Source organism: Galeopterus variegatus, unplaced genomic scaffold (assembly GCF_000696425.1).
Source record: "Galeopterus variegatus unplaced genomic scaffold, G_variegatus-3.0.2 Scaffold445, whole genome shotgun sequence".
Classification (NCBI taxonomy): Eukaryota; Metazoa; Chordata; class Mammalia; order Dermoptera; family Cynocephalidae; genus Galeopterus; species Galeopterus variegatus.
The window spans coordinates 201,934-223,979 of record NW_007726556.1 but is presented as its reverse complement, the minus strand read 5'-3'; the positions used below and the strand labels follow the sequence as shown (position 1 = coordinate 223,979).

Sequence of the window (22,046 nt, the reverse complement as noted above, 5' to 3'; positions counted from 1 at the left end):
ACTCTTTTTGGTATCTGTTGAACTTCTTTTGTTTTCCTCCTTTTTTCTATTAATATGATGATTTATGTTGATTGATTTTTCAAATGTTAAACAAATCTTGCATTCATTGGGTAAATCCCATTTGGTCATGATATATTATCTCTTTTTATATAGTGCCAGATTTGATATGTCAATATTTTGTTAAAGATTTTTACATTTGTTCTTGAGAATTATTGACCTATAGTTTTCCTTTGTGTGAGTCAAAATTTTATCTGGTTTTGGTGTCAAGGTAAAGCTGGCCTCATAAAATGAATTGGGAAGTTTTACTTTTTTTTCCATTTTCTGAAATAGTTTGTATAAGATTCACATTATTTCTTCCTCAAATGTTTGCTAGAGTTCAGTGAAGCTATCTGGGCCTAGGGTTTTCTCTTTAAAGTTTAATTATGTTCTTAATTTCTTTTTTTACTTAAGTATTTTTGAATTAATGTATTTATTTTTATAAATAGATATAAGACTATTAAACTTTATTTTTTCCAGGCTCAATTTTGGTATGTTGTCTCTCAAGGAGTTTGTCCGTATCATTTCAGTTGTCTAATTTATGGCTTAAAGTTTTTCATAATATTCCCTTGTCATCTTTTAGTAAAATACAATATGCAGTGATTTCTCCTTTTCCATATCTGGTGTTGGAAGTTAGTGTCTTCTTTCTTTTTTTGACTACTCTAGCTAGAGGCTTATCAATCTTAATATTCTTTAAAAAAAAAACAACCCAGCTTTTATTTCATTGATTTTCCTTTATTGTTTATACTTTTTCTGTTTTATTTGTTTCTTTCTATTTACTTTGACTTTCATTTTGTCTTCTTTTTCTTGCTTCTTCTCTAGAGTTAGTATTTAAACCTGTAAATTTCCCTCTAAGCACTGCTGTAGCTGCATTCAATACATTTAGATATGTTGTATCATTTTCATTAAGCTCAGAATATTTTCTTACTTGACCCATAGGTTATTTAGCAGTCTGTTGTTTAATTTCCAAATATTTGGGATTTTTCCAGGTTTTTATTGATTTCTAGTTTAACCCCATTGTGATCAGAGAACATATTCAGTATGATTTCAGATCTTTTAAATTTGAGATTTGTTTTATGGTCTGTCTTGGTGAATTTTGATTGTGCCCTTGAAAATAACATATATTCTGCTGTTGTTGGATAGAGTATTCTATTAATGTCAATTAGGCCAGATGGGTTGATAGTGTTATTCAGGTCTTCTATGTCCTTACTGGCTTTTTGATTAAGGAGAGAAGAGTATTAAAGTCTCCAGATGTAAATTTGGATTAGTCTTTATCTTTTTAACTCTGTCTGATTTTACTTCATGTATTTTGAAATGCTGTTATTGGGTGCATGCTTATTCAGGATTATGTCTTCTTGATTGACCCTTTTATTGTTTTGAAATATCTCTGTTATTTTGAAGTGTACTTTGTTTGATATTAATATTAGTGTTTGCATGATATATTTTTTTCCATCCTTTGGCTTTTGACCTATGTGTGTATTTTTTTTTAAAGTGGTTTCATGAGCTGGCTGGTTAGCTCTGTTGGTTAGAGCATGTTGTTATAACACCAACCTCAAAAGTTTGGGTCCCTGTACTGGCCAGCCCCCCACCTCTCAAAAAAATAGTGGGTTTCTCCTGGACAGCATATAGCTAAGTCTCTAATCTCCCCCGCCTCCCCCAATCTGACAATCTCTGCCTTTTAATTGGACTGTTTCATTTACCCCTAACATAAATACAGATATGGTTGTATTTATGCCTACCATCTGGTTATATTTTTTTCTATTTGTTTTCCATTTATTCTTTGTTCGCTTTTTTCTTGTCTTCTTTTGGATTAACTGAAATGTTTCTTAGGATTTCATTTTATCCCTACTTTTGGTTTATAATACTACTTTTGTTTTTTAATTAGTGATTGCTCTAAAGTTTATAGTATGCAACACAGCCTACTTTCACCATTACATACAGGGTAAATTTGCATGTGGTCTAAGAGCCTAACAGCAGTTACCTTTACTCTCTTATCCGTTATACTATTAGTGTCATAGATTTTACTTCTGCATATGTCATAAAACCAACAGTACCTTCTAATTATTTTTTAAAAATTAAATATATATATTTACAATATCTTATATATTTACCAACATATTTACTATTTCTTGCATTCTTTTGTGTAGATCCAAGTTTCCCTGTGTCATTGTTTTCCTTCTGCTTAAAGAACTTCTTTTAATATTTCCTGTGGTACTAGTATACTCTTGACAAGTTTTTTTTTTTTTTTTTTTTTTCCAGGAAAAGTCTTCATTTTGTATTCATTTTCGAAAGATATTTTGACTGGATTTAGAATTTTAGATCAGCATTCTTCCCCCCCCCCAAGGGGCATTTAAAAAATTCATACCATTCCATTGTATTTTGGTTTGCATAGGTTCAGAAGTCTATGGTCATTCTTAATCTCTATTATTTGTAGGTAATGTTTCTCTCTCTCTTTTTCTGGCTGCTTTTAAGATTTTCTCTTTTCATGAATTTTCAGCAATTTATAATGCGCCTTAGTGTGCTTTTGTGTTTACTGTGCTTGGTATTTGTTGAGCTTCCTGGATCTGTGAGTTTCTACTTTTTGTTAAACTTGGAAAATTTCCAGCCATTATTTCTTCAAATATTTTTTCTGCCTCACTCCTTCTTTTCTGGGCCTCCAATTACACATTATGTTATACTGCTTGATAGACCACAGACCTCACAAACCATCTTTTTTTTTCTCTATTCTTCCTTTTGGTTAGGTTCTCTTGCTCTGTCTTCAAGTGCACTTACCTTTTCCTCTGCAGTAATCTGCTGTTATTCTCATTCAGTGAAATTTTTATTTTGGATATTATTTTTTTCATCTCTAGGAGTTCTGTTTTCTTTTTATTCCTTACATTTCTCATCTTACTATAATCATGCTTTCCTTTGAGTATGTCTGCTAGCTTTATCATCTGGCTTTTCTTAATATTATTGGTTACATTTTCCTGCTTCTTGGCATATGTTGAGATTTTTGATTGGATGTTGGATGTTGTGAATTTTACATTGTTGAGGGTCTGGATTTTGTGGTCTGTGTATATATGAGATACTTCAAAAAATTATGGAAAAATTTGTATTATGTTTTAATTCTATTTTTCCATGAACTTTTTGAAGTACTCTCATATAGGAGTAAAGAAAACAAAGTGCTTTTCTTGTACTCTTATTCAGCAACAATCAACACAGAAGACTTCTGTGACCAAATGTGCTAATTTCCATCAGCAGGTAAGCAATCAGTTCTGCAATGGACACCAGCTGGGTGTTCTTCAATTCAATTCTGACACTGTCTACCTGGAGATAGCATCATATCCCACAGGTTAAGGGCTCAGTACCTAAGACTGTCCCCCTGCTTTTGATGCCTTGTTGTTTTACCTGTGCTTATGACTGACCAGCTATATTGAGGTGCCTATGACTCCCTCCTTGGATTTGATTAATTTGCTAGAGTAGCTCACAGAACTCAGGGAAACACTTAGTTACATTTACTGATTTATTATAAAGGAACAAAGGATACAGATGAAGAGATGCGTAGAGTGAGGTGTTGGAGAAGGGGTGTGGAGCTTCCATGCCTTCCTCGGTGCGCCACCCTTTAAGAACCTCCATGTGTTTAGCTATCAGGAATCTCCCTGAACACTGTGCTATTGAGCTTTTAAGGAAACTTTATTACATAGGCATGACCGAAGCATGGACAACTGTGTAGAAAAGTGATTGGGCAAAAAGGGTGTGATCTAATACTAACAGACCGAGTGGGAGAACCCTGCAAGGCCTGTTTGTTCAGTTTCTTTTCGGCTTCTCTGTGTAACATTTCTTCCTCCCAGATATGAGGCAGGATCCCTCCTGAAATGAGGGTCTTATCACCTACAATCAGGAAAGGTAGGTCAGAGAATTTCTTTGTGGCTAGGTCCAAGACAGAAAGGCAGAGTCTTGGCTTGGGGAGCTAGGAACTGTGAATGAAATCCAGTATATGATATGTCATATATAATTCATAATATCACATGGTCTTATTTTATTTTTATTTATTTATATATTTATTTAAAAAGATGACCGGTAAGGAGATCTTAACGCTTGTCTTGGTGGTCTCAGCACCACGCTCTCCCAAGTGAGCGAACCGGCCATCCCTATATAGGGATCTGAACCCTTGACTTGGTGTTATCAGCACCACACTCTCCCAAGTGAGCCACAGGCTGACCCTCACATGGTCTTATTTTAAAGCATGTTGGGTTTTGTTCTGGTAGGCAGTTTATTTGTGATTGTGTATGATTCTTTTAGGCGCTGGTTTTAAGCTTTGTTAGAGTAGATCTAGGGTAACCTTTACTCTAGGGATAATTTGACCCCCCACCACAATGTGGACCTTCCAGGTCTCTGCTGAATGCCCTGAATCATCAGGCAGGACACTGCACTCTGGCTACTTGGAGCTCACAAGCCCATGAGAGTTCTGGGAACTGTTCCTGCTCACAGCTTCCTCATCACTCTTTGCTTCACCCTCCTGGAGTCTCACCCTGTGTATGCACAAATTTTAATATTCAGCAAAGACTCAAGGGAACCTCCATGTCGATTTCTGGAGCTCTCTTTCTTTTTTTTTGGTGGCTGGCCAGTATGGGGATCTGAACCCTTGACCTTGGTCTTACAAGTCTGCACTCTAGCTGTCTTTCTATGTAGCTTTTTTTTCTCTCTGGAGCTCTGTCCTCCAACTTTCAGCTGCCTTAGTCTCTGATCTCTGCTTCCCCAACTCAGTGAGACTCCTGTGCTTTGCTGGGGATCCCCCTCTCTCTGTCCTTGGTTTGTAAAATCTGCCTCCTGACAGAAATACAGAATGATTTTAGGGCTCAAATCATTAGTTTCTGTTCTGTCAGGGATCACAGTCCTGTACTGCTTCCTGTCTAATTTCAATAAACAGTGGTTTCATTGATTTTGCTTAGTTTTGTAATTGTTTATAGTGGGAGGGTAAATCTGGTCCCTGTTACTCCATCATGTGGGTTGATTTTGAGCAGAGGAGTGACATGACATCATTTCTAATCCTGAATGTGAGGTGGTGGTGGTATTCCCTTTATTCCTATGGATGAGGTAACTGAGGCTCAGAGAGGTTGAGTAGTATCCCCAAAGTCACTCAGTTGTAAATGCCAAAGCTCATGCACTTTCTGCTGTGCCACTGCCTCTCGAAGAATATTTGTGGAGTTGAATCTTATTCTTTCCCGCAAAGAACTGCACAGACTGGCTTAGGACACATCTAGAGTGACAGTCACTTGGCAGATGTAGGATGAGGACTCCTAGACCTGGAGGTTCTGCTCAAACCTGTGAGCTGCATGTGAGGCTGATCTTTGCCGTGCAGCGAGGTCAGCAGCTGGGCACGCCTTCCAGCTGGGCAGGGTCAGTGCCCTGGCAACAGGAGTGACAGCACCTCTGTCTCTATCAAACGAAAAGCATTTCGCTCTCTGCCACTGTGGTCTTTTTTTGATTTGTTTGCCTGTCTTTTTGCTTTTTAAAGCAGTCTTACTCTTTTGCTTTCTTCCCCTCCTGCTCTCCCCATCCAGGCCCCTAAGCGTCCTGAGTGTGGATTGCCTCGGAGCTTACTCCTTATCCCCTTGCAATAATCTACAGCCGTGGTTTCTAAACCTTACTCTTTCTTTTCTTTTCTTTCTTTTTTTTTTTTTTTAAATCCTAGACTACCCTGTGAAGATTTCCAGGATCAAGTTGGAATTTAATTTGTAGGGGTTTATCTCAAACCAGGAAATAGACTCGACCACTTAAAGGGGTTGACATGGGGGCAAGCGTTTGAGAAAGTGTCGGGCTTTTGTAAAAGCTGGACTGGTGAGACTAATGGACCTGTATGAGCTTGGGAATCCAGCCTGTGACAACCAGTCGGCTGCTCAGCCCTTTGTCCTCCTTTCAAGAAGCATCTAGAGTTGTACGTTCAGTTGTGTGTTCCTCAGCATAAGGAAGCAGAGTGGTTAGGGTTCTCCAAGGAGTCCTGTTGGTGTTTTGGATGGAACAGTTCTTCACTGGGTGCATTGCAAGACGTTTAACCTCCTTGGCTCCTGCCCTGGGAAAGCCGGTGGGACTCCCTAATCATTGTGACAGCCAGAAACACCTCCACATGTTTCCAAAAGCCCTCTGGGGGATACTGCCCAGCGGTTGAGAACCGTCCTGTCACAACGTTACATTAAGAGTAAGCCACATTTGTGTTCGGTTGTAGGTGAAATGTTCTAGGGAAAGACACTGCCACAGTCCTCTGCTTGCTTCATCTGGGCTTGTGTATACCATATGGTGCCTTTGTTTTAATTTTTAAAATTTTTAATGTTTTATGCTGGCCAGTACAGGGATCAAACCCCAGACTGTGGTGTTATCAGCACCATGCTCTAACCAGTTGAGCTAACTGGCCAGCTCTTGGTTTAAATTTTTAAAATAAATTTGATTACACACATATTTGTTGAGTACCAGTGATATTCTAGGTGCTGAAGACACAGATTTCAGCAAGATAGCAAGTGCCTGTCTGCAAGAAGATTAAAGTCCAATGGGAGAGATAGCAAACTAGTTACTCAATAGAGAGTTTCTGATGGTATTATCAAGGAAAAAACATGGAGAATAGTAAGGATGAAGGCTATTTTGGATTTGGTCATCAAGAAATAGTTTTCTATAAGCCACTGAGACAGGAAATGGAGGATGGGCCTTTTTAGACTGCAGACATTTTGTCATGACCTGGAGAATCATTTAGAATGTCAGTATTGGGCAATACCTAGATTGGGGAAAAGTCCTCTGTGAGTTCACTGATAAGGTTTGACTGGCCTGAGACAGAACTGTTGAGGTGAAATACAGTTTGGGGAAATGCTTGCCCCTCTTTTTTTTTTTTTTTCCTTTTTGTCTTTTTTACTGACCGGTAACGGGATCGCAACCCTCGGTGTTGCGCCCGCACCGCGCTCAGCCAGTGAGTGGCGACCGGTCTCCACATGGGATCTGAACCCTCGGTGGGAGCGCCGCTGCGCTCCCAAGCAGCACACTCTCCAGTGCGCCACCGGGCCGGCCCGTGCTTGCTCCTCTTTTAGCAGCCCTAAGATTGAGCTTAGAGGTGTGGATTTGTAAGACCCAGAAGACTCTGGGAGGCCAAGACTTGAGGAGTTTGGAGAGTGCTACTGTGTGAAGTTCTGTGGTGGGGACACACACACACAGGCATTTTTCTTATAGGCTCTGACTACTTCTGAAAGAATAGATGAGAACCAGTATCAACAGTGAGCCCCTAGGGATTGGATGAGGTTCTTTTTTACTTTTAATATTTACATTTTATTTGTTTCTTTTAGAACAATACATTTACATAGCTCACAGTTTAAAAAGATACTAAAGGCTATATGATGAAAGAGCCTTACTTGGCATTGTATATACTGTTTAAAGTTTTTCTATCTGGCAAATATTAGCTTTTCAAGAAATGAATTAATTTTAAGGGACGTTCCTTGGTGATAATGACTCATAGGGATTAAATGTGTCTCGGGAAGAAAGTTTTGGGCTAAATCGGAATGAGTCTTCCTAAGTACTAAAGCTGTTTGAATGTATTTGTTTTGTCTAGTCAAATAACCTACATCATTACTCATGGGATAGCATAAAGGTTGTTCCTTAATAGAATGAGATCTAAACAAAACCGACCATTTTGATTAAATAGAAGTGTTCGAATTCCTGTAGGACCAGTTACTAGCTGAGTCATCATGAGCAAGTTATTTAAACTCCTTTGCCTCAGTTTCCTCATCAGCAATAATTTCATACATTTATTGTAAGACTTTAATGAAGAAAGAGCTAATGGCACTTAGTGTTAGTATCTACCAAATGTAGTGAAGGAAGCCTCCAGAAAGATAATGAACTTTAATGTATAATCCATTCAGTTGAGTTAGAAGCATTGTTCTGTTCTTTGTTGCCCCATTCATTCATTCATTTATTCAGGAAATAACTGTGAAGGCCTAATCTGTGCCTGGCACTGTCCTAGGCCCCAGGATGCACTGATAAGCAAACACAGACAGTTTCTGCCCATGTGGAGCTTATAATCTTGTGAAGGAGACAAACATCAGCCAGTTAATAACACAAATGTAAAATCACAGTTCTGTCCAGTTCTTGGAGGGGAGGCTTATGGTGTCATGTGAGCTTGTGAAAAGGAGATTTGACCTAGTCATGGATGTCAGAGGAGGGCTGCCCCAAGGAAGTGTCTTAGCTGGATCTGAAGGATGAGTCAAAGTGTCAGAGAGGAAATGGAAGGAGTTGTGTGTGCAAAGGTTCATTGACAGAGGAAGCAAAGGCCAGCATGACTGCTGTGGGCAGTGCTGGGGAATGTGGTGCCACACGAGGCCTGAGATGTAGTCAGAGTAGATGCAGGACTCGCAGGCCATGCTGAGAACTTTTTTTTCTATCTTCTAAGAGCAGTGAGAAGCCATTAAAGGGATGCGATGATCAGATTATTATTTGGAAATGATAGACTGTGTTGTGGATAATGAATTGGAAGAGAGCCAGCGTGGGTGTGGGTGCACTGATTAGAATGGTCTAGGCAAGCGATTGTGGTAGCTTGGACCAAAGTGATAGCGGTAGAGTTGTAGAAAACTGGATGGATTGATTCCATGGATATTTACTTTTTTTCTTTTCTTTTTTTTATTTCATGGATATTTAAGAAGCAATTTCGGCAGTACTTGATAATGGGTTAGCTCAGAGGAATAAGGGAGAAGGAGCTGTCAAGGGTGGCCTTTTGGATTCCAGTTTGCATGGTTTGATGAAGTGTGTGCCATTAGCTGAGACAGGGAACACTGGCAGAGGACATGTGTGGCAGAGGGAGAAGATTGTGAGTCTGCTGTGGGACATGTTAAGTCCAAGATGAGGCAGGAAGTTAGTTGGATGTAGAGCTCAGAGGCCTCCGGCCAGAGATCTAAATGTACGAGCTTATTGATGCCTGGAGCCTTGGGAGGGAAGGAGGGAGGGAGGGAAGGAGAGAGGGAAGGAGAGAGGGAAGGAGAGAGGGAGGGATTGAGGGGGGAGGGATTGAGGGGGGAGGGAAAGCTTGTTCAGATTCCCTGAGACTGACCCACACTTCCTAGTTAGTTTCATGCTGGCTGACCCTCTTGTCCTGGGACAGTGGGGCTCTTGGGACAGGACTTCGGATGGAGGGCTAGAGTCCTTCATCCAGCTGAGTCCTTGCCCCTATGCTGTGCCAGCTATGTGGTGGCAACTGGGCGAGAGGAAATCTCTGAGGACCCTCTGTGGACTGGGTGCTTTCCTTTCCCACCTTCCGTCCTTTTTCCTGAGAGTCCTGGCACTTGCCATCTGATCTAGCCGGGAGGAGGATGGAGGCTGGAGGCTGGCTCATAGGACACACACATTAGCTGCACTTGTCTGGATATTATCTGGAGATAATTGGCGATTGACTTGAACATCAGTAATGGTAAACTAATCATAGCTCACTCAAACTGCTTGTTTTATTCTTTTGGGGATCTGTACATTTCTTGAGTTTGTCTGCCTCTATCTCTGTTTCTCCCTTTCTCTAAATACTGTCCAGATCAGTCAAGGGTTGAAGGCACTTGTGAGGGTGAGGTGGTGGTCTAAGAGGGGAAGGAAACAGACTAGAACCAGGCGATTCGGCCACAGTGCTGGCTGCTGCCTGTAGATCAGTCTGTGTATCTGTCAGCCTGTGACTAGCTTATTTCCAAAAAGGATGTAAGCCTAGGGCTTTCTTTATTATAGTGGGGATGGTGTCCTTAGTGACAGGTGATATATGGGAATCAGTGTAGTTTACTTGCTTTGTGGTTCCAGACAGATGCCCAGAGAGAATCCTCAGTGTGGGCAAGTGGGGCCCCCTTGTGGCTGAGTCTGGTTCTCCACTTTTGCTCGGCTTCTCTTCCAGATCATCTGGGGTTGGGGAGGTGGCTGAAAGAAGTATTTCTCTCTCTTCAAGCCTTTCTCTGGACTTTGCTATTTCTGTCGATTTTGTGGGGGTCCCCAGCCATTGCTGCTCAGCAGCTGCTCTTGGGTCCGCCCAAGCAAAACCAAGCCTTGTTCTTGAGGTGCTGGGACTGTGAACACAGAAACAATATCTGTATGTTCCCTGGCAAAGTCGGACTCTTTGGACTACTTCTTATAGGTAGTAGAACACTCTAAAGTTATGAAAGACAGGTGAGAAATATGAGAAAGAGGTGTCTGTGTGTGTGTGTCGCTTGAGAACAGAGCGTCTTTGGTTTTTCGATGTCCATTGGGTGGCACTGTGATCTTATTTTTGTTTCTATTTTTCTTTGCAGCCAAGCTCTACTCCAGGAAGTGAAAATGTGCTGCCTCGAGAGCCTCTGGTAAGTACCCAAGATACATGGTATCATTTTTAATAGTTCTAATACCATGTGAGTATAAAGAAACCTTATGCTCCTATAGTTTCACATCAGTAGTGTCCCTTTAAAAGCAGGCATCAGTAACCTCTGACTTCTGACTTCTTTTCTAGCGTGCACAGATTAGTGTCATCTCTCCTTAGTAAAGCCTGGTTTTTTCTGAAACTAAAAGCATCCACCCCAGATGGTCCTGTGCCACTTTGTTTTTTGCTGATCAGTAGTAATTAGTGAGATGGTTGAAACCCTGGGAGGCTGAGTTGAAGTGAGGTTGCTGGGCCTAACCAGGTTGCTTCTTGATTGTCTGAAATAGCCATTCTCTGCTCCTCGGGGTGAGAGCACCTCAGGTGGTCTTTAAAAAACAGGTAAGGAGGGCCAGCCTGTGGCTCACTTGGGAGAGTGTGGGGCTGATAATAAATACCAAGGCTACGCGTTCAGATCCCTATATCTCATTTGGGAGAGCGTGGTGCTGACAACACCAAGTCAAGGGTTGAGATCCCCTTACCAGTCATCTTTTGGAAAGAAAAAAAAAAAAAACTGCTCTGTTCTAAATTTTCAGGATTCTAGATCATTCACTAGGTGAAGGGTTGCAAGCCATTCTCTGCTCCTCGGGGTGAGAGCACCTCAGGTGGTCTTTAAAAAACAGGTAAGGAGGGCCAGCCTGTGGCTCACTTGGGAGAGTGTGGGGCTGATAATAAATACCAAGGCTACGCGTTCAGATCCCTATATCTCATTTGGGAGAGCGTGGTGCTGACAACACCAAGTCAAGGGTTGAGATCCCCTTACCAGTCATCTTTTGGAAAGAAAAAAAAAAAAAAACAGGTAAGGAAGGGAATTCTGGTTTTGCCTGGTCAGTAATTAGGCTTGTGATAGCCATTACCAAGATTATCTTCTATTGATAGAGAAGAGGCCTACTAATTACTAAAGATAATTTTCTTTGCAAAGTTATTTTGCTTTGGTGGTCCCAGCCAGAGTCCCTGCCTGCCTGCTTGCCTACCCGCCCACACCATTTTCATTCTATTTTGCATTTTGGGGCCTGCTGTAAATACTGTTGGCTGGATAGTAACCTGGTTCTGTACAAACCAGGTAAGTTGTATGGGAGAGCCAGCTTAAGGTTTAACTTCTCAGAGCCTTCTCTTTCTTTGAGTACTAATAGCAAGCTTAGGGGTGTATTACCAAGGTTTTGTTTCAGCAGGGCCTGTAGTTTCACTGGTGTTTCTTCACTCTCCTGGCAGTAGTGGGAGGAGATGACGTGAGGGCCTTAGCTGGTATGAACAAGTCTGAATTCTAGAATGTAGCGTACTAAGGCTTTCCAAGGCAGAGGGTGAGTTGGATCTGGCTGAGCTGTAGAAAGACTGGGGTGATACAAGTGCTGCCGGGACTGTCTCAGGGTAGTACTATTGTCATTCATGTCATCTGCTGTCACTAATTATGGGCTCGCTTCCCAGCACTCCCACAGTGGCCTCATTCACTCTTTTGGTATTGCCTGGGTCCTTCCCTGAGGTCACGGTGTGTGAAAGCCAGAGGAGGCTTGGCCTCACCAGTCTCCTAGGTGGGGAGCGCAAGTGATTCCCACGGTGCTGCCTCAGTGCCCCGCAAGCCAAAGTTATGGTTGGTTTTAGATTAAAGTCCAAATTGAACATGATAGCCTCTTTGATCCTTTATTTCCTCAGTCTCTTTTTGAATTTTTTTTTTTCCAAGCCAGCATTTATTGCTGCATAAGCCTGTTCCAGTCCTGAGTGGATCTTCTGGTGGGGGCGTGGGTAGGAAGCTGTGGCCACAGGGGTGAAGGGCAGACAGAGGATGCCATGACCGCCGTGCTCTTGTCCATCTTTTTGAATTTTGATCTACTGATTTAACTGTTAATCACAGAGGAGTGGCCAGTCCATCTTTTTGGGCATGATTGAATAAATGCTTTGGCAGCCCTAAGCAATTGGCAAGCACCCTGATTTCTGTGTATTTGGAGCCCCGCAGACCCTGTGCTCTGCTAATGTTTCTCTACACTGCTCTTTTCCTGCTGTACTGTGCATCTGCTTGTTGGTGGGTTGTATTTTTATTTCTTTCTTTTCTGGGAGGCCCTGAGCAGTCTTCAAACCCTGGTAGCCTGCGATCGTCCAGAGTTCAGACTCATTCTCTCCAGGCCAACTCTACAATTACCTTATATTTAATTAATATTTTTTCTCCTCTTTACGTACTTGCTGCATAATTGCTCAGAGGAAAGAAAACACATAGCAGCAATTTATATATATATAAAAAAACAATAATTAAAAAAAACACCCCGAAATAAACTCCCATCTCATTTGGGCTGATCCTATGAGTTGGGTAATTAGGGCCCTATTAAAAGGTAGACTCTTTCTCCTTCCTCCCTTTTTTATATTAATTTTTTTATATTAAACTCCCACAGTCTCTCAGTCATGCCCATATTGCTTTTGGCCAACCATTTGCAGCAGCCTGATTAAATGAGGGCACCAGCCGAGTTGTACAGCCTTGTGTGAACCACTTTGTCCTCTTGGGAGTGGCAGCAGGAGGGTGTCAGGCAGCAGAGCCCACCGAGGGGGACAGGATGAGCAGGAGGCTGCTGTGAACTGATGGCAGGCCGGAGGGGAGGTGCTGGAGAAGCAGTGCTGGAGGGTGGCGGCCCCCACCACAGAAAGCCCATGGTGAAAGCACACAGCATGCAGCCCCTTCCACAGAGGGGGCTTTCTCAGGCTGCATGTGTTAGCTGTCTCTTGGGTGCCTGGCTCAGCTCGGGCTTGAGGACTGAGGACAGACGACTGAAGAATAAAACTAAGCCTTGTTCCAAGTGTTCACCCATTTTATTCGGGGAAGAAAAGGCATCTGTACACTGAAACAATTAGCAGCTGGCATAAGACTGCATATAATTTTAGCAAACAGCACAAAACCGTATATAATTTGGTGCCGAATTGCCTGGCTGGGAGTATGACAGCCCCTGGTTATTCAGAGAAGGAAGCGTTCTGCAGGGGGTGGGAGGGTGGACTTGGGGATGGTTTATGTGAAACTTGAAGCCAGGTCTTGAGGAATAGGGTATTCCAGTGTTAGGGGAACACCTGGCTAAATTGTTTTTGTTTTTGTTTTTAACTGAGTGCATATTTGCCTCAAAATTCTTTAATGGAAGCTGCCGGGTCACTACAATAAAAGGGATAAGCGTGGGATACTGAGGTAAATAATCTTACCTCATTCTTTGTCCCAGAACTCTATGATCACTTTGGAATAAATTTTCCTCTTATTAAAAAAGTGAGTTATGGCAGAGGAAGCTCTATCATAACAGTGCAGGTGACATTGCCCTGTCGATGCATTTGTCCTTTTTTTTAAAAGATGACCGGTAAGGGGATCTTAACCCTTGACTTGGTGTTGTCAGCACCACGCTCAGCCAGTGAGCTAACCGGCCATCCCTATATGGGATCCGAACCCATGGCCTTGGTGTTATCAGCACCGCACTCTACCGAGTGAGCCACGGGCCGGCCCACCCTGTCGATGCATTTGGGTGTCTGCGTTATTGTTCTGCTTTATTTGCTGGGGAAGGAAGGCCTGCTTTGCATTTCTAACCTCTCTGGACCATAAAAACTGTCTTGTGACTTTGTGGTGAGAACTATAATCTTGTAGTCTCTAAATGACACATTTGTGTTTATAGCCATCTCTTGACCTTGATTCTAGCCAAGTAGTGACCCTGCATGTTCCCTTCTCTTGCCCCTTCAGTCCTCCCCCTGCCCCGCCCTGGAATAAAACCAGCCCAGCAACCCTGACCATATTAGTGAGATAGTTCCTCTGTTATGAAAGAGTCATCAGAGCTGGAGGTGGGTGAACAGACCAGTCTTGAGAAATTCTGTAGACTCTGAGTTGAAATTCTCTGATTGTTAGTGACAGAACTCTTTGCTAAAGTCAAACAGCTGATTACCTTTTCCTCTTCATGCTTTCTTCGCGGAGCTTTGCCTCCTAGGGCAAGGAGTCTTGATAGCTTTCCAGAGTACACTGCAGCTTCTCCCAGACCTGTTGAAGACCTGTGAATCTCCTGTAGACCCGAGTTTCTAGTCCCACAGTTGTGCCCATCCTTGGGCTCACACAGAGTCTCTGGACCAGCTCCCTTTGCTGCCCTGGCAGGATCAAGTCCCTGCCTGGTCTGTAGGTCTTTAAGAAAGGGTGTACAATTGTCCGCGTGGGTAACTCAGTTCTCATTTTGCTTGGATACTGAAACTGGGGTTAAGGTAACCTTTTGAGATTTCCTCTTAGTCATATGATTTTTGGTTATTTGAAGTAAGCAATAAATATGGTTTCTTTACATGTCTCATGTGGTGTCTCACTTGTCTCAGCTCAGTTTTTCAATATTCGGCAATGCTCACCAGTTCACACAGTGCTTGTAGGCTTTGGCTAAACCAGAATTTCAGCTTTTTGCTCTTTGACACCAGGTTTTCTCTAATGGATGAGTCTTCTGCCATCCTTTTTTCCTGACTCGTAGTAGGTATAGATTCTTTTTGTTTTTTTCTTGGAAAAGCAAAATTTCCCTGCATCCCTCCACCAAAATAATCCCAAACTACAATACAATGTATTTTTGTAAATGATGATGGTAATTTCTTTTTCACTTTCTCTAGGATTAATATTTTTTAGTATGCTGAATTCTTAAAAATAAAGATATTCTGCAGTTGCAGATCCAGGCTATATTTGAATAGTTTTGCCTTCTAAGTGCAGAAGGATCCTGTCTCCTTGGGCTTCTCCCTGAGGTGAAATGGAACCTTTTCCTGGAGGTTTTACATCATGTATTTGATCTCAGTCCTTCTGGGGAAGGTCATCCACCTCACAACTGGGACACCTAAGATTTTCTCTTTGGTTTTTAAGCCAATTAACCAGAGGCTGGTAATCAAAAGGACATTATTATCTTGAATTCAGGGAGCCAGTACTGTGAGCTTCTCTTTAAGAATAGCTACGTCTAGTTGCCTGTCTCCTAAACACCTCTAACAGGTACAAGGGTACTTCATAAAGTTCATGGATACCAGCCAGCTGCCAAAACAAACAAACCAAAAAAAAAAAAGTTCTCGGAAAGATTTATATTATCTTTCAATTCTATTTTGCCACAAACTTTTTGAAATACCCTTGTATTTCTGGCACAGTCTCCCTTGTATTTGTACCTTTTTTTTTTTTTCCCCTTTTTGTCTTTTTTTCGTGACCGGTAACGGGATCGCAACCCTCGGTGTTGCGCCCACACCGCGCTCAACCAGTGAGCGGACCGGACTCTATGGGATCCGAACCCTCGGTGGGAGCGCCACACTCTACCGAGTGTGCCACTGGGCCGGCCCTATTTGTACCTTTTGTGACTTTGGTAGTTAGAATACTTCAGTATACTTGTTGGTGGGCTCACTGTGGATAGGTGGTTCCCAAAAACATTTCTGAAGGGACATTCATATACTCAATACATTTCTTGGTGCGTACTCAAGAGTACATGGATGTGTGTGTGTATGCTTGCATATAACATGGAACACAAACACATGTATATTTATTTTATAAAATTCAAAGCATTTCGTGGAGAAATAAAATTGATTTTGATAACTGTACTCATGAAAGTGATTTTACTAGCACATGGATAATGAAACCAGCTCTTTAGAGATTTTGGGAAATTGTCATTTTTCTAGGAAAAATAAATACGGCAAACCTAATTTAAAAGTATTAAAAGTTATCATTTAAAAAATCTGTAGTGGTTGGTTTCTGTGCACAGTTAGGTTTGCTGAAGCTAGCTGTCATTTCCACCTCAGTTTCCTGCTCAGGGACATCTGTCAGGGTGACATTATAGGGATAAACCAAAATTCACTCTTGATTTATTTTTAAGAAGTAAACTGCAGGTTTTGGTGCTCAGACTGTTACTAACAACATGTTCCCGGGGGCACCTCTCACAACTGCTGCTGAGAAACTTGGGGACTGAAATCAAGTGTAAACAACTGGGCTTATGCTGCACTTCGCTGTTGGTGACATGGTCCCAGGCCTGAGACTCGGGCACTTTATATATAGGAAAAATGTTGGCTTTCCTCTTTTCCCACTCCCTTCTCAACAACAGTTTAAAACCTTTAGTGAAGAAAACATTTCTCTTTTAATATTAATGTCCATGGATACTGACTCACATTTGGGAGGGTGCCTGAGAATTCCCTCTTGTTCTACCAGATCTGGGGAGGGGAACTGGTCAGAACTAAATGCTGAAATGGATGAACTTGAGAAAAGCCTCATTCCGTTTTCTGGGTGGCTATAATCTCTAGGCCACTTGCTGATTTTGAAATTACTGCCTCTTCCTACTTTATCCTTCCTATTACAGAGTGGGAAGGTTTATTCAGTAGACTAGGTGGTGCCCTTTAAGTTGCTTCCTCTTTCAGGTAAATGAAGAGGTTGTTTTTCAGTTTTAAGGTATCCTTTTGCAAATAATTATTAGATGAATCAAAACTCTTAGGAGTAATAATTAAAGAAATGGAATTTGAAATAGTTATTCAGCTTTGTTTATACTTCAGGTTCCTGGCTTTCATAGTAATACTTTATATTTGCTGTAGTTCCTGTAATCAGAGGCCCTGGTTGTTAGATAACTGAGCAGTGTCCTTATTTTGGAGATGTGGGAACTGAGGGACTAAGCACTCATGTGCCTTTTTTCAGAGCCCCACAGTGATTGGTCTTAAGTCTTGTCCCCAACATTATTCTTTCAGAAGAAAAAGTTCTGTTTCCTCCCCTTTCTCCTGGAAGTGCAGTCTTAGAGTTCCTTTGGGTGCCCTATCATTGCTGAAGATGGGATCTACAAAGCTCTTATTTGGGCAGAGGGATGTTCTTAAAATGTTTTTCTTTTGTTTAAAATCGATCATCATCTTATTTGAAAAAATTTTCACATTAAAGTGTCTTTTTAAGTGGACCTAAAGGATGGGTATTCCTTATGGCAAACTCAGTAAATCCCCCACAAACCCCCAGTTTGAAAACCACTGAATGTGTGTCATACTTAGGACAACCGTGTGGCCTACATTTTTTAGGATAATTTCAATTTAAAATATTTGAGCTGGCCAGTTAGCTCAGTTGTTAGAGCACAGTGTCATAACCCTAAGGTCAAGGGTTTGGATCCCTGTACCAGTCAGCGCCCAAACAAACAAGCAAACAAAATTTTAGCCCATTGTCAAACCTGCAGCCCGATTTTGGTTTGAAAAATATGATCTTGTAGTTAATCCCACTTCTGCACTGTGAGAAGCTGCAGGAAGATCAAGTGGTGCTTTGGAGAAGGACATATTCACCGCCCTTCCCTCTTCCCTCCCAGCTCTCCTTTCTTTTATGGTTTGTAGTTATAACCAAGATTTATGCTTGTTGCTCCACAAATCTTCTCTCTGCCATTATGAGTTTGTCTGAACCATCTAGAGATGGGGCCGACACTGAGTGATTCCAGAGGTAAATCTGTCCAGGGGCACTCCCTGACAGTCAGAGGCAGAGAGGAACTAACTCGTAGCCCCCAGTGCAGCGTGAGTCTGGATGAATTACCCCTGTTGAGAAGAAGATGTGCTGCCACCCTTGTGACCTCTTGCCTTAGCGGTGACCCTGGGGCACAACTCTCCTGCTTGTGTGTACTGAGTCCGTGGTGTGGGGCTCTGGGTCCTGGCGTGTCTGCCTTTCTCTCTCTGGGTTGGCTGCCACCCAGCCAGGCCCACAGCGAAAAGGTCTTTAGGGCCAGGGCCGCTTTTTCCAGCCTTGCAGTGGCAGGGAGCTGCTGACAGAATCACGCACACAAGTTGATTATTTGTATAAATGGTTTTGTTTTTCCACAGTTTATTGAAAATGGATATTTATAGAGAAGGGGAATAAATAACATTAAAATTTTTTTTCCTTCCCTATACTTTCTCTTTGCCCTATCCTTCTGTCTTGTGTGTACTTTTGAAAGTTATTTCAAATCCTTTGTGAAATGAAGTGGGGGTATCAATAAATATATATATTTTAAATGTGTCAAGAGCTTGCATTGGACCCACTCCTGTAAGTGACCGAGTCTCGTTCGGGCCCTGTGGAACCTGCTCACCAGGTCTGTGGTGCTCTGAACGAGACAATCACTCCACACTCGTTCGGCAACCAAGAGGTGGCTGGCTTGTTCCTGAATATGTGTGTGCCAGTTGTATGTGCCATTGAATTAGACAGTTTTATTAAATATGATGTAAACAGATGATGCATAAATGCAAAGAGAAGTTCTACAAATATAAAACAAAGATAATTGTGAAAAGATGGTTCTATGAAAACTAAGTTAAATGCTTTGGTAAATGTGAATTGCTGAAAAGATTGCTGTCAACTTAGGTGTGAGTGAGACGGCAGTTTAACATTGCAGGGAGATCATAAAAAGCTAGGATTCTGTATTTCGATTGCTTTAGTAAGGTCTTTAAGTTCTCACTTTGTTTTAGAAAGTGTGGAGGGTGAGTTATGGGTGGGGTTTATGCAAGAAAGACGTCTGGGAACTTCAGTCTGTGGGCCCACACTCAAAGAAAAAGTCTTGGCTCTACATCAAAAGATTAGAAAATGACTGTACGTTTATAGGTTTTCAGTTAATATAAAATGTCTAAGGTATGCAGAGTAGGCTCCATTTTTAATGATTCCCTGTTTTAACTGATTTTTTTTTTTTTTTTTTTTTTTTTTTTTTTTTTTTTTTTTTCCCTTTTTGTCTTTTTTCGTGACCAGCAACGGGATCGCAACCCTCGGTGTTGCCCCCGCTCCTCGCTCACCCAGTGAGCGGCCGGTCCGTATGCGGGATCCGAACCCGCGGCGGGAGCGCCGCCGCCCTTCCCAAGCGGCGCACTGCAGCAGGGCGCCACCGGGCCGGCCCATAACTGATTTTTTTTTTTTTTTGTGTTTTTGTCTTTTTTTCGTCGCCGGCAACGGATCGCAACCCTCAGTGTCGTGCCCGTACCGGACCGGGACCCGCACCGGGACCCCCACCCCCCGCGTTGCCCCCGCTCCTCGCTCACCCAGTGAGCGGCCGGTCCGTATGCGGGATCCGAACCCGCGGCGGGAGCGCCGCCGCCCTTCCCAAGCGGCGCACTGCAGCAGGGCGCCACCGGGCCGGCCCATAACTGATTTTTTTTTTTTTTTGTGTTTTTGTCTTTTTTTCGTCGCCGGCAACGGATCGCAACCCTCAGTGTCGTGCCCGTACCGGACCGGGACCGGCAACGGGATCGCAACCCTCGGTGTTGCCCCCGCTCCTCGCTCAGCCAGTGAGCGGCCGGTCCGTATGCGGGATCCGAACCCTCGGCGGGAGCGCCGCCGCACTTCCCAAGCGGCGCACTGCAGCAGTGCGCCACCGGGCCGGCCCTTAACTGATTTTTTTTTGATTAACTGAACAGTTACTAGCTCTGATCGCATAGGCTGAGGGCTTCTGCTGTATAATATGTTGGCCTTGGAGCCTTATTTTTTGTTATCTTGTTTGATTCCAACAAAACATGAGAATTACTGTTTTCCTCATTTTACAGTGAGGAAACTGAATCCCAGGGCAGTAAAGTTCCTACAGCTAGTAAGTGGCAGGACTCTCATTTAAAGTCCCAAATCCATACTGCTGAACTTGAGCAGATTGGCGAGCGGCAGGAATAATGTGTTGACCTTACAGTGGAGTGCACTAGTAGTGTGCACGAGAGGGGCACGCTGCACAGACACGCCGCAGCTTGTGCTCAAGTGCTGCCTGCTGATTCTGTGCTTCCCTCTGAAGCTGCTGCCTGAGTGTGCTGTCCCTCATTGGAGTCTTTTGTATGCATCTTAGCTGTTGAAAAGGCACCTATTAATTTATCACAGGTGATGTGTGCCTCCTCGTGCTCGGAGGAGGCGTCTGCACCCATGTACCTCACTAATGACAGGTTATGGGATCGAGAGGAGTATAATGGGATCTTTTCATCTGATGTCTATATAGCAAGGTGCTATGCCCCTGGTAGCTTCTAGGGGGCAGCAGCTGCTTGTTATTCTGTCTCCTGCTGGCAGAGTGAAGGCCAGACAACTGAGCAACTTGCTTTTGCCTCTGGCTCTCTCAGTGGTGCCTGCGGATCTTCAGGGAGTCACCCGTCCACATAAGCAAAGGAAATACAATATCCAGGATCTTTCATTTCTACTCTCTCCGCCCTCCATCCCCAAATCCTTTGTCTGTGTCCCCATCAGCATCCACAAATTCCTCATTGTCAGAGTTAAGGCAGCAAAGTTCATCTGCTTTGAAGATAGGAGAATAGAGATATCTTTAAGAAAGTAAAATCTTTTTGTCAGATCTTACTTGTTGCTAACTGCTAGACATTGATAACCCAGTCTGATAATATTTAGAGGTTTTGAAACTTTCCCCTATGGGCACATGTCTTTATTCTGGTAGGAATACCACGGTCGTAAGGTTGATTACCTGTTCTTCCTGTTGTTACTTTCCCCAACTCCGCTGCCTCCCCTCCAGCCAAGCTGGACTTAACAGAGATTTCAATTCTATATGACTTTTTTCAGAAGCATGTTAAGGGGAAACTTTGGATTTGTTTTTTAGACTTTGGGGCCCAAGATTGACACATGGGCAACTTGTGTCTTGTCAGGAGTACCTAGCTCTCCCCACAACCCAAGCACACGTCTATTTCACCATGGCCTTGAGTGCCCGGGCCTGCTCTCAGATCTTCCAACTGTATGGCTGAAGCAAGTGACGAGAAGGGAAAAGATTGGTTGCAGGCAGAACTGGATGGTTGCAGTAGTCACGGAGAAGCAAATTGGCCGCGACAGTTTAGCCATGTGAGGTGTATTTAGGATTAACTAAGAATTCTCAGTCCTGACTCCACTGTGGGAGATGCTGATGACCTAAGGCCACTTTCTTTGCGGCTTTGCATTCTTACAGGCTTTCATCTGAGGATCTCAGGGCACTGGGGAGGGGTAGGATCCAGCTCCATTCCGGAGAGTGGCTTTTCTTAGAGACAAAGGCATGCCTCTTAACCTCACCTCTCCAGCTCTCTCTTTCTGTTGTCTTTCTGAAAAACGGCAGTTAATAGGATCTGTTAATGAGCAGAAGAAATAACTGGAAATGGTGGCAAATCGTTCGACGATGTAGTGGCTTATAACTTCTGTTTATCAAATGATTATCATTATCATTATTGTTATTTCTATTGGATTTTTGAAGAATTCAGCCTGGTCTCCAGAGCCCCATTTATAAGACATTTTATTTCTTCTTTTGTAATATCTAGAAATAACTATTTTCAGTGAAATCCAGATCTGTAGTCCCCCCCTCCCTGCCAGCTCTGTTTTTCTCTTCTTCTTTTCTGCTTATCTTCTATTACCTCAGCGGGCTCCATCAGGTGGGGGGTATCCCCTACTGACCAGACTGGCAGAGCTAATACCGGCTGGAGGAACGCTGTGATGTTTGTTTTTGCAGTTCCTGGATTTGGTTTAATGTACAATTGATTTTTTTAATGTATTTAATCATTTTTTTCTTACCTCATAAGGATTAACCTGCACAAACCTCATTTTATCCTAAGTGTGGCTTTGGGAGGAAGAGAGAAGAAAATTGAGTTTATCTAGCTTATTTTATTCTTTCACTTTTTATTTTCCGAATGGCTTTTCCTGCCGAAACAGCTCTGTAAGGTACAATGTATTTTCGTGGCCATTACTTACTCATTACTAACTGGTCTCTCCTGCTTCCCTTTGTCTGTGAACTAAATACAGGGGGCC

The 22,046-nt window shown here is 42.7% G+C and overlaps 1 protein-coding gene across 2 annotated transcripts in view; it reads left to right on the top strand.

Annotated features, from left to right (window-relative positions):
• Window positions 1-22,046, top strand: part of PEX14 (peroxisomal biogenesis factor 14) — a 136,062-nt gene that overhangs the window by 7,934 nt on the left and 106,082 nt on the right. For both annotated transcript variants that reach the window (XM_008568810.1, XM_008568809.1), the window contains exon 2: window positions 10,302-10,349. In XM_008568810.1, coding sequence (XP_008567032.1) covers window positions 10,302-10,349 — 48 coding nt within the window. The remainder of the gene's footprint in view (window positions 1-10,301; window positions 10,350-22,046) is intronic.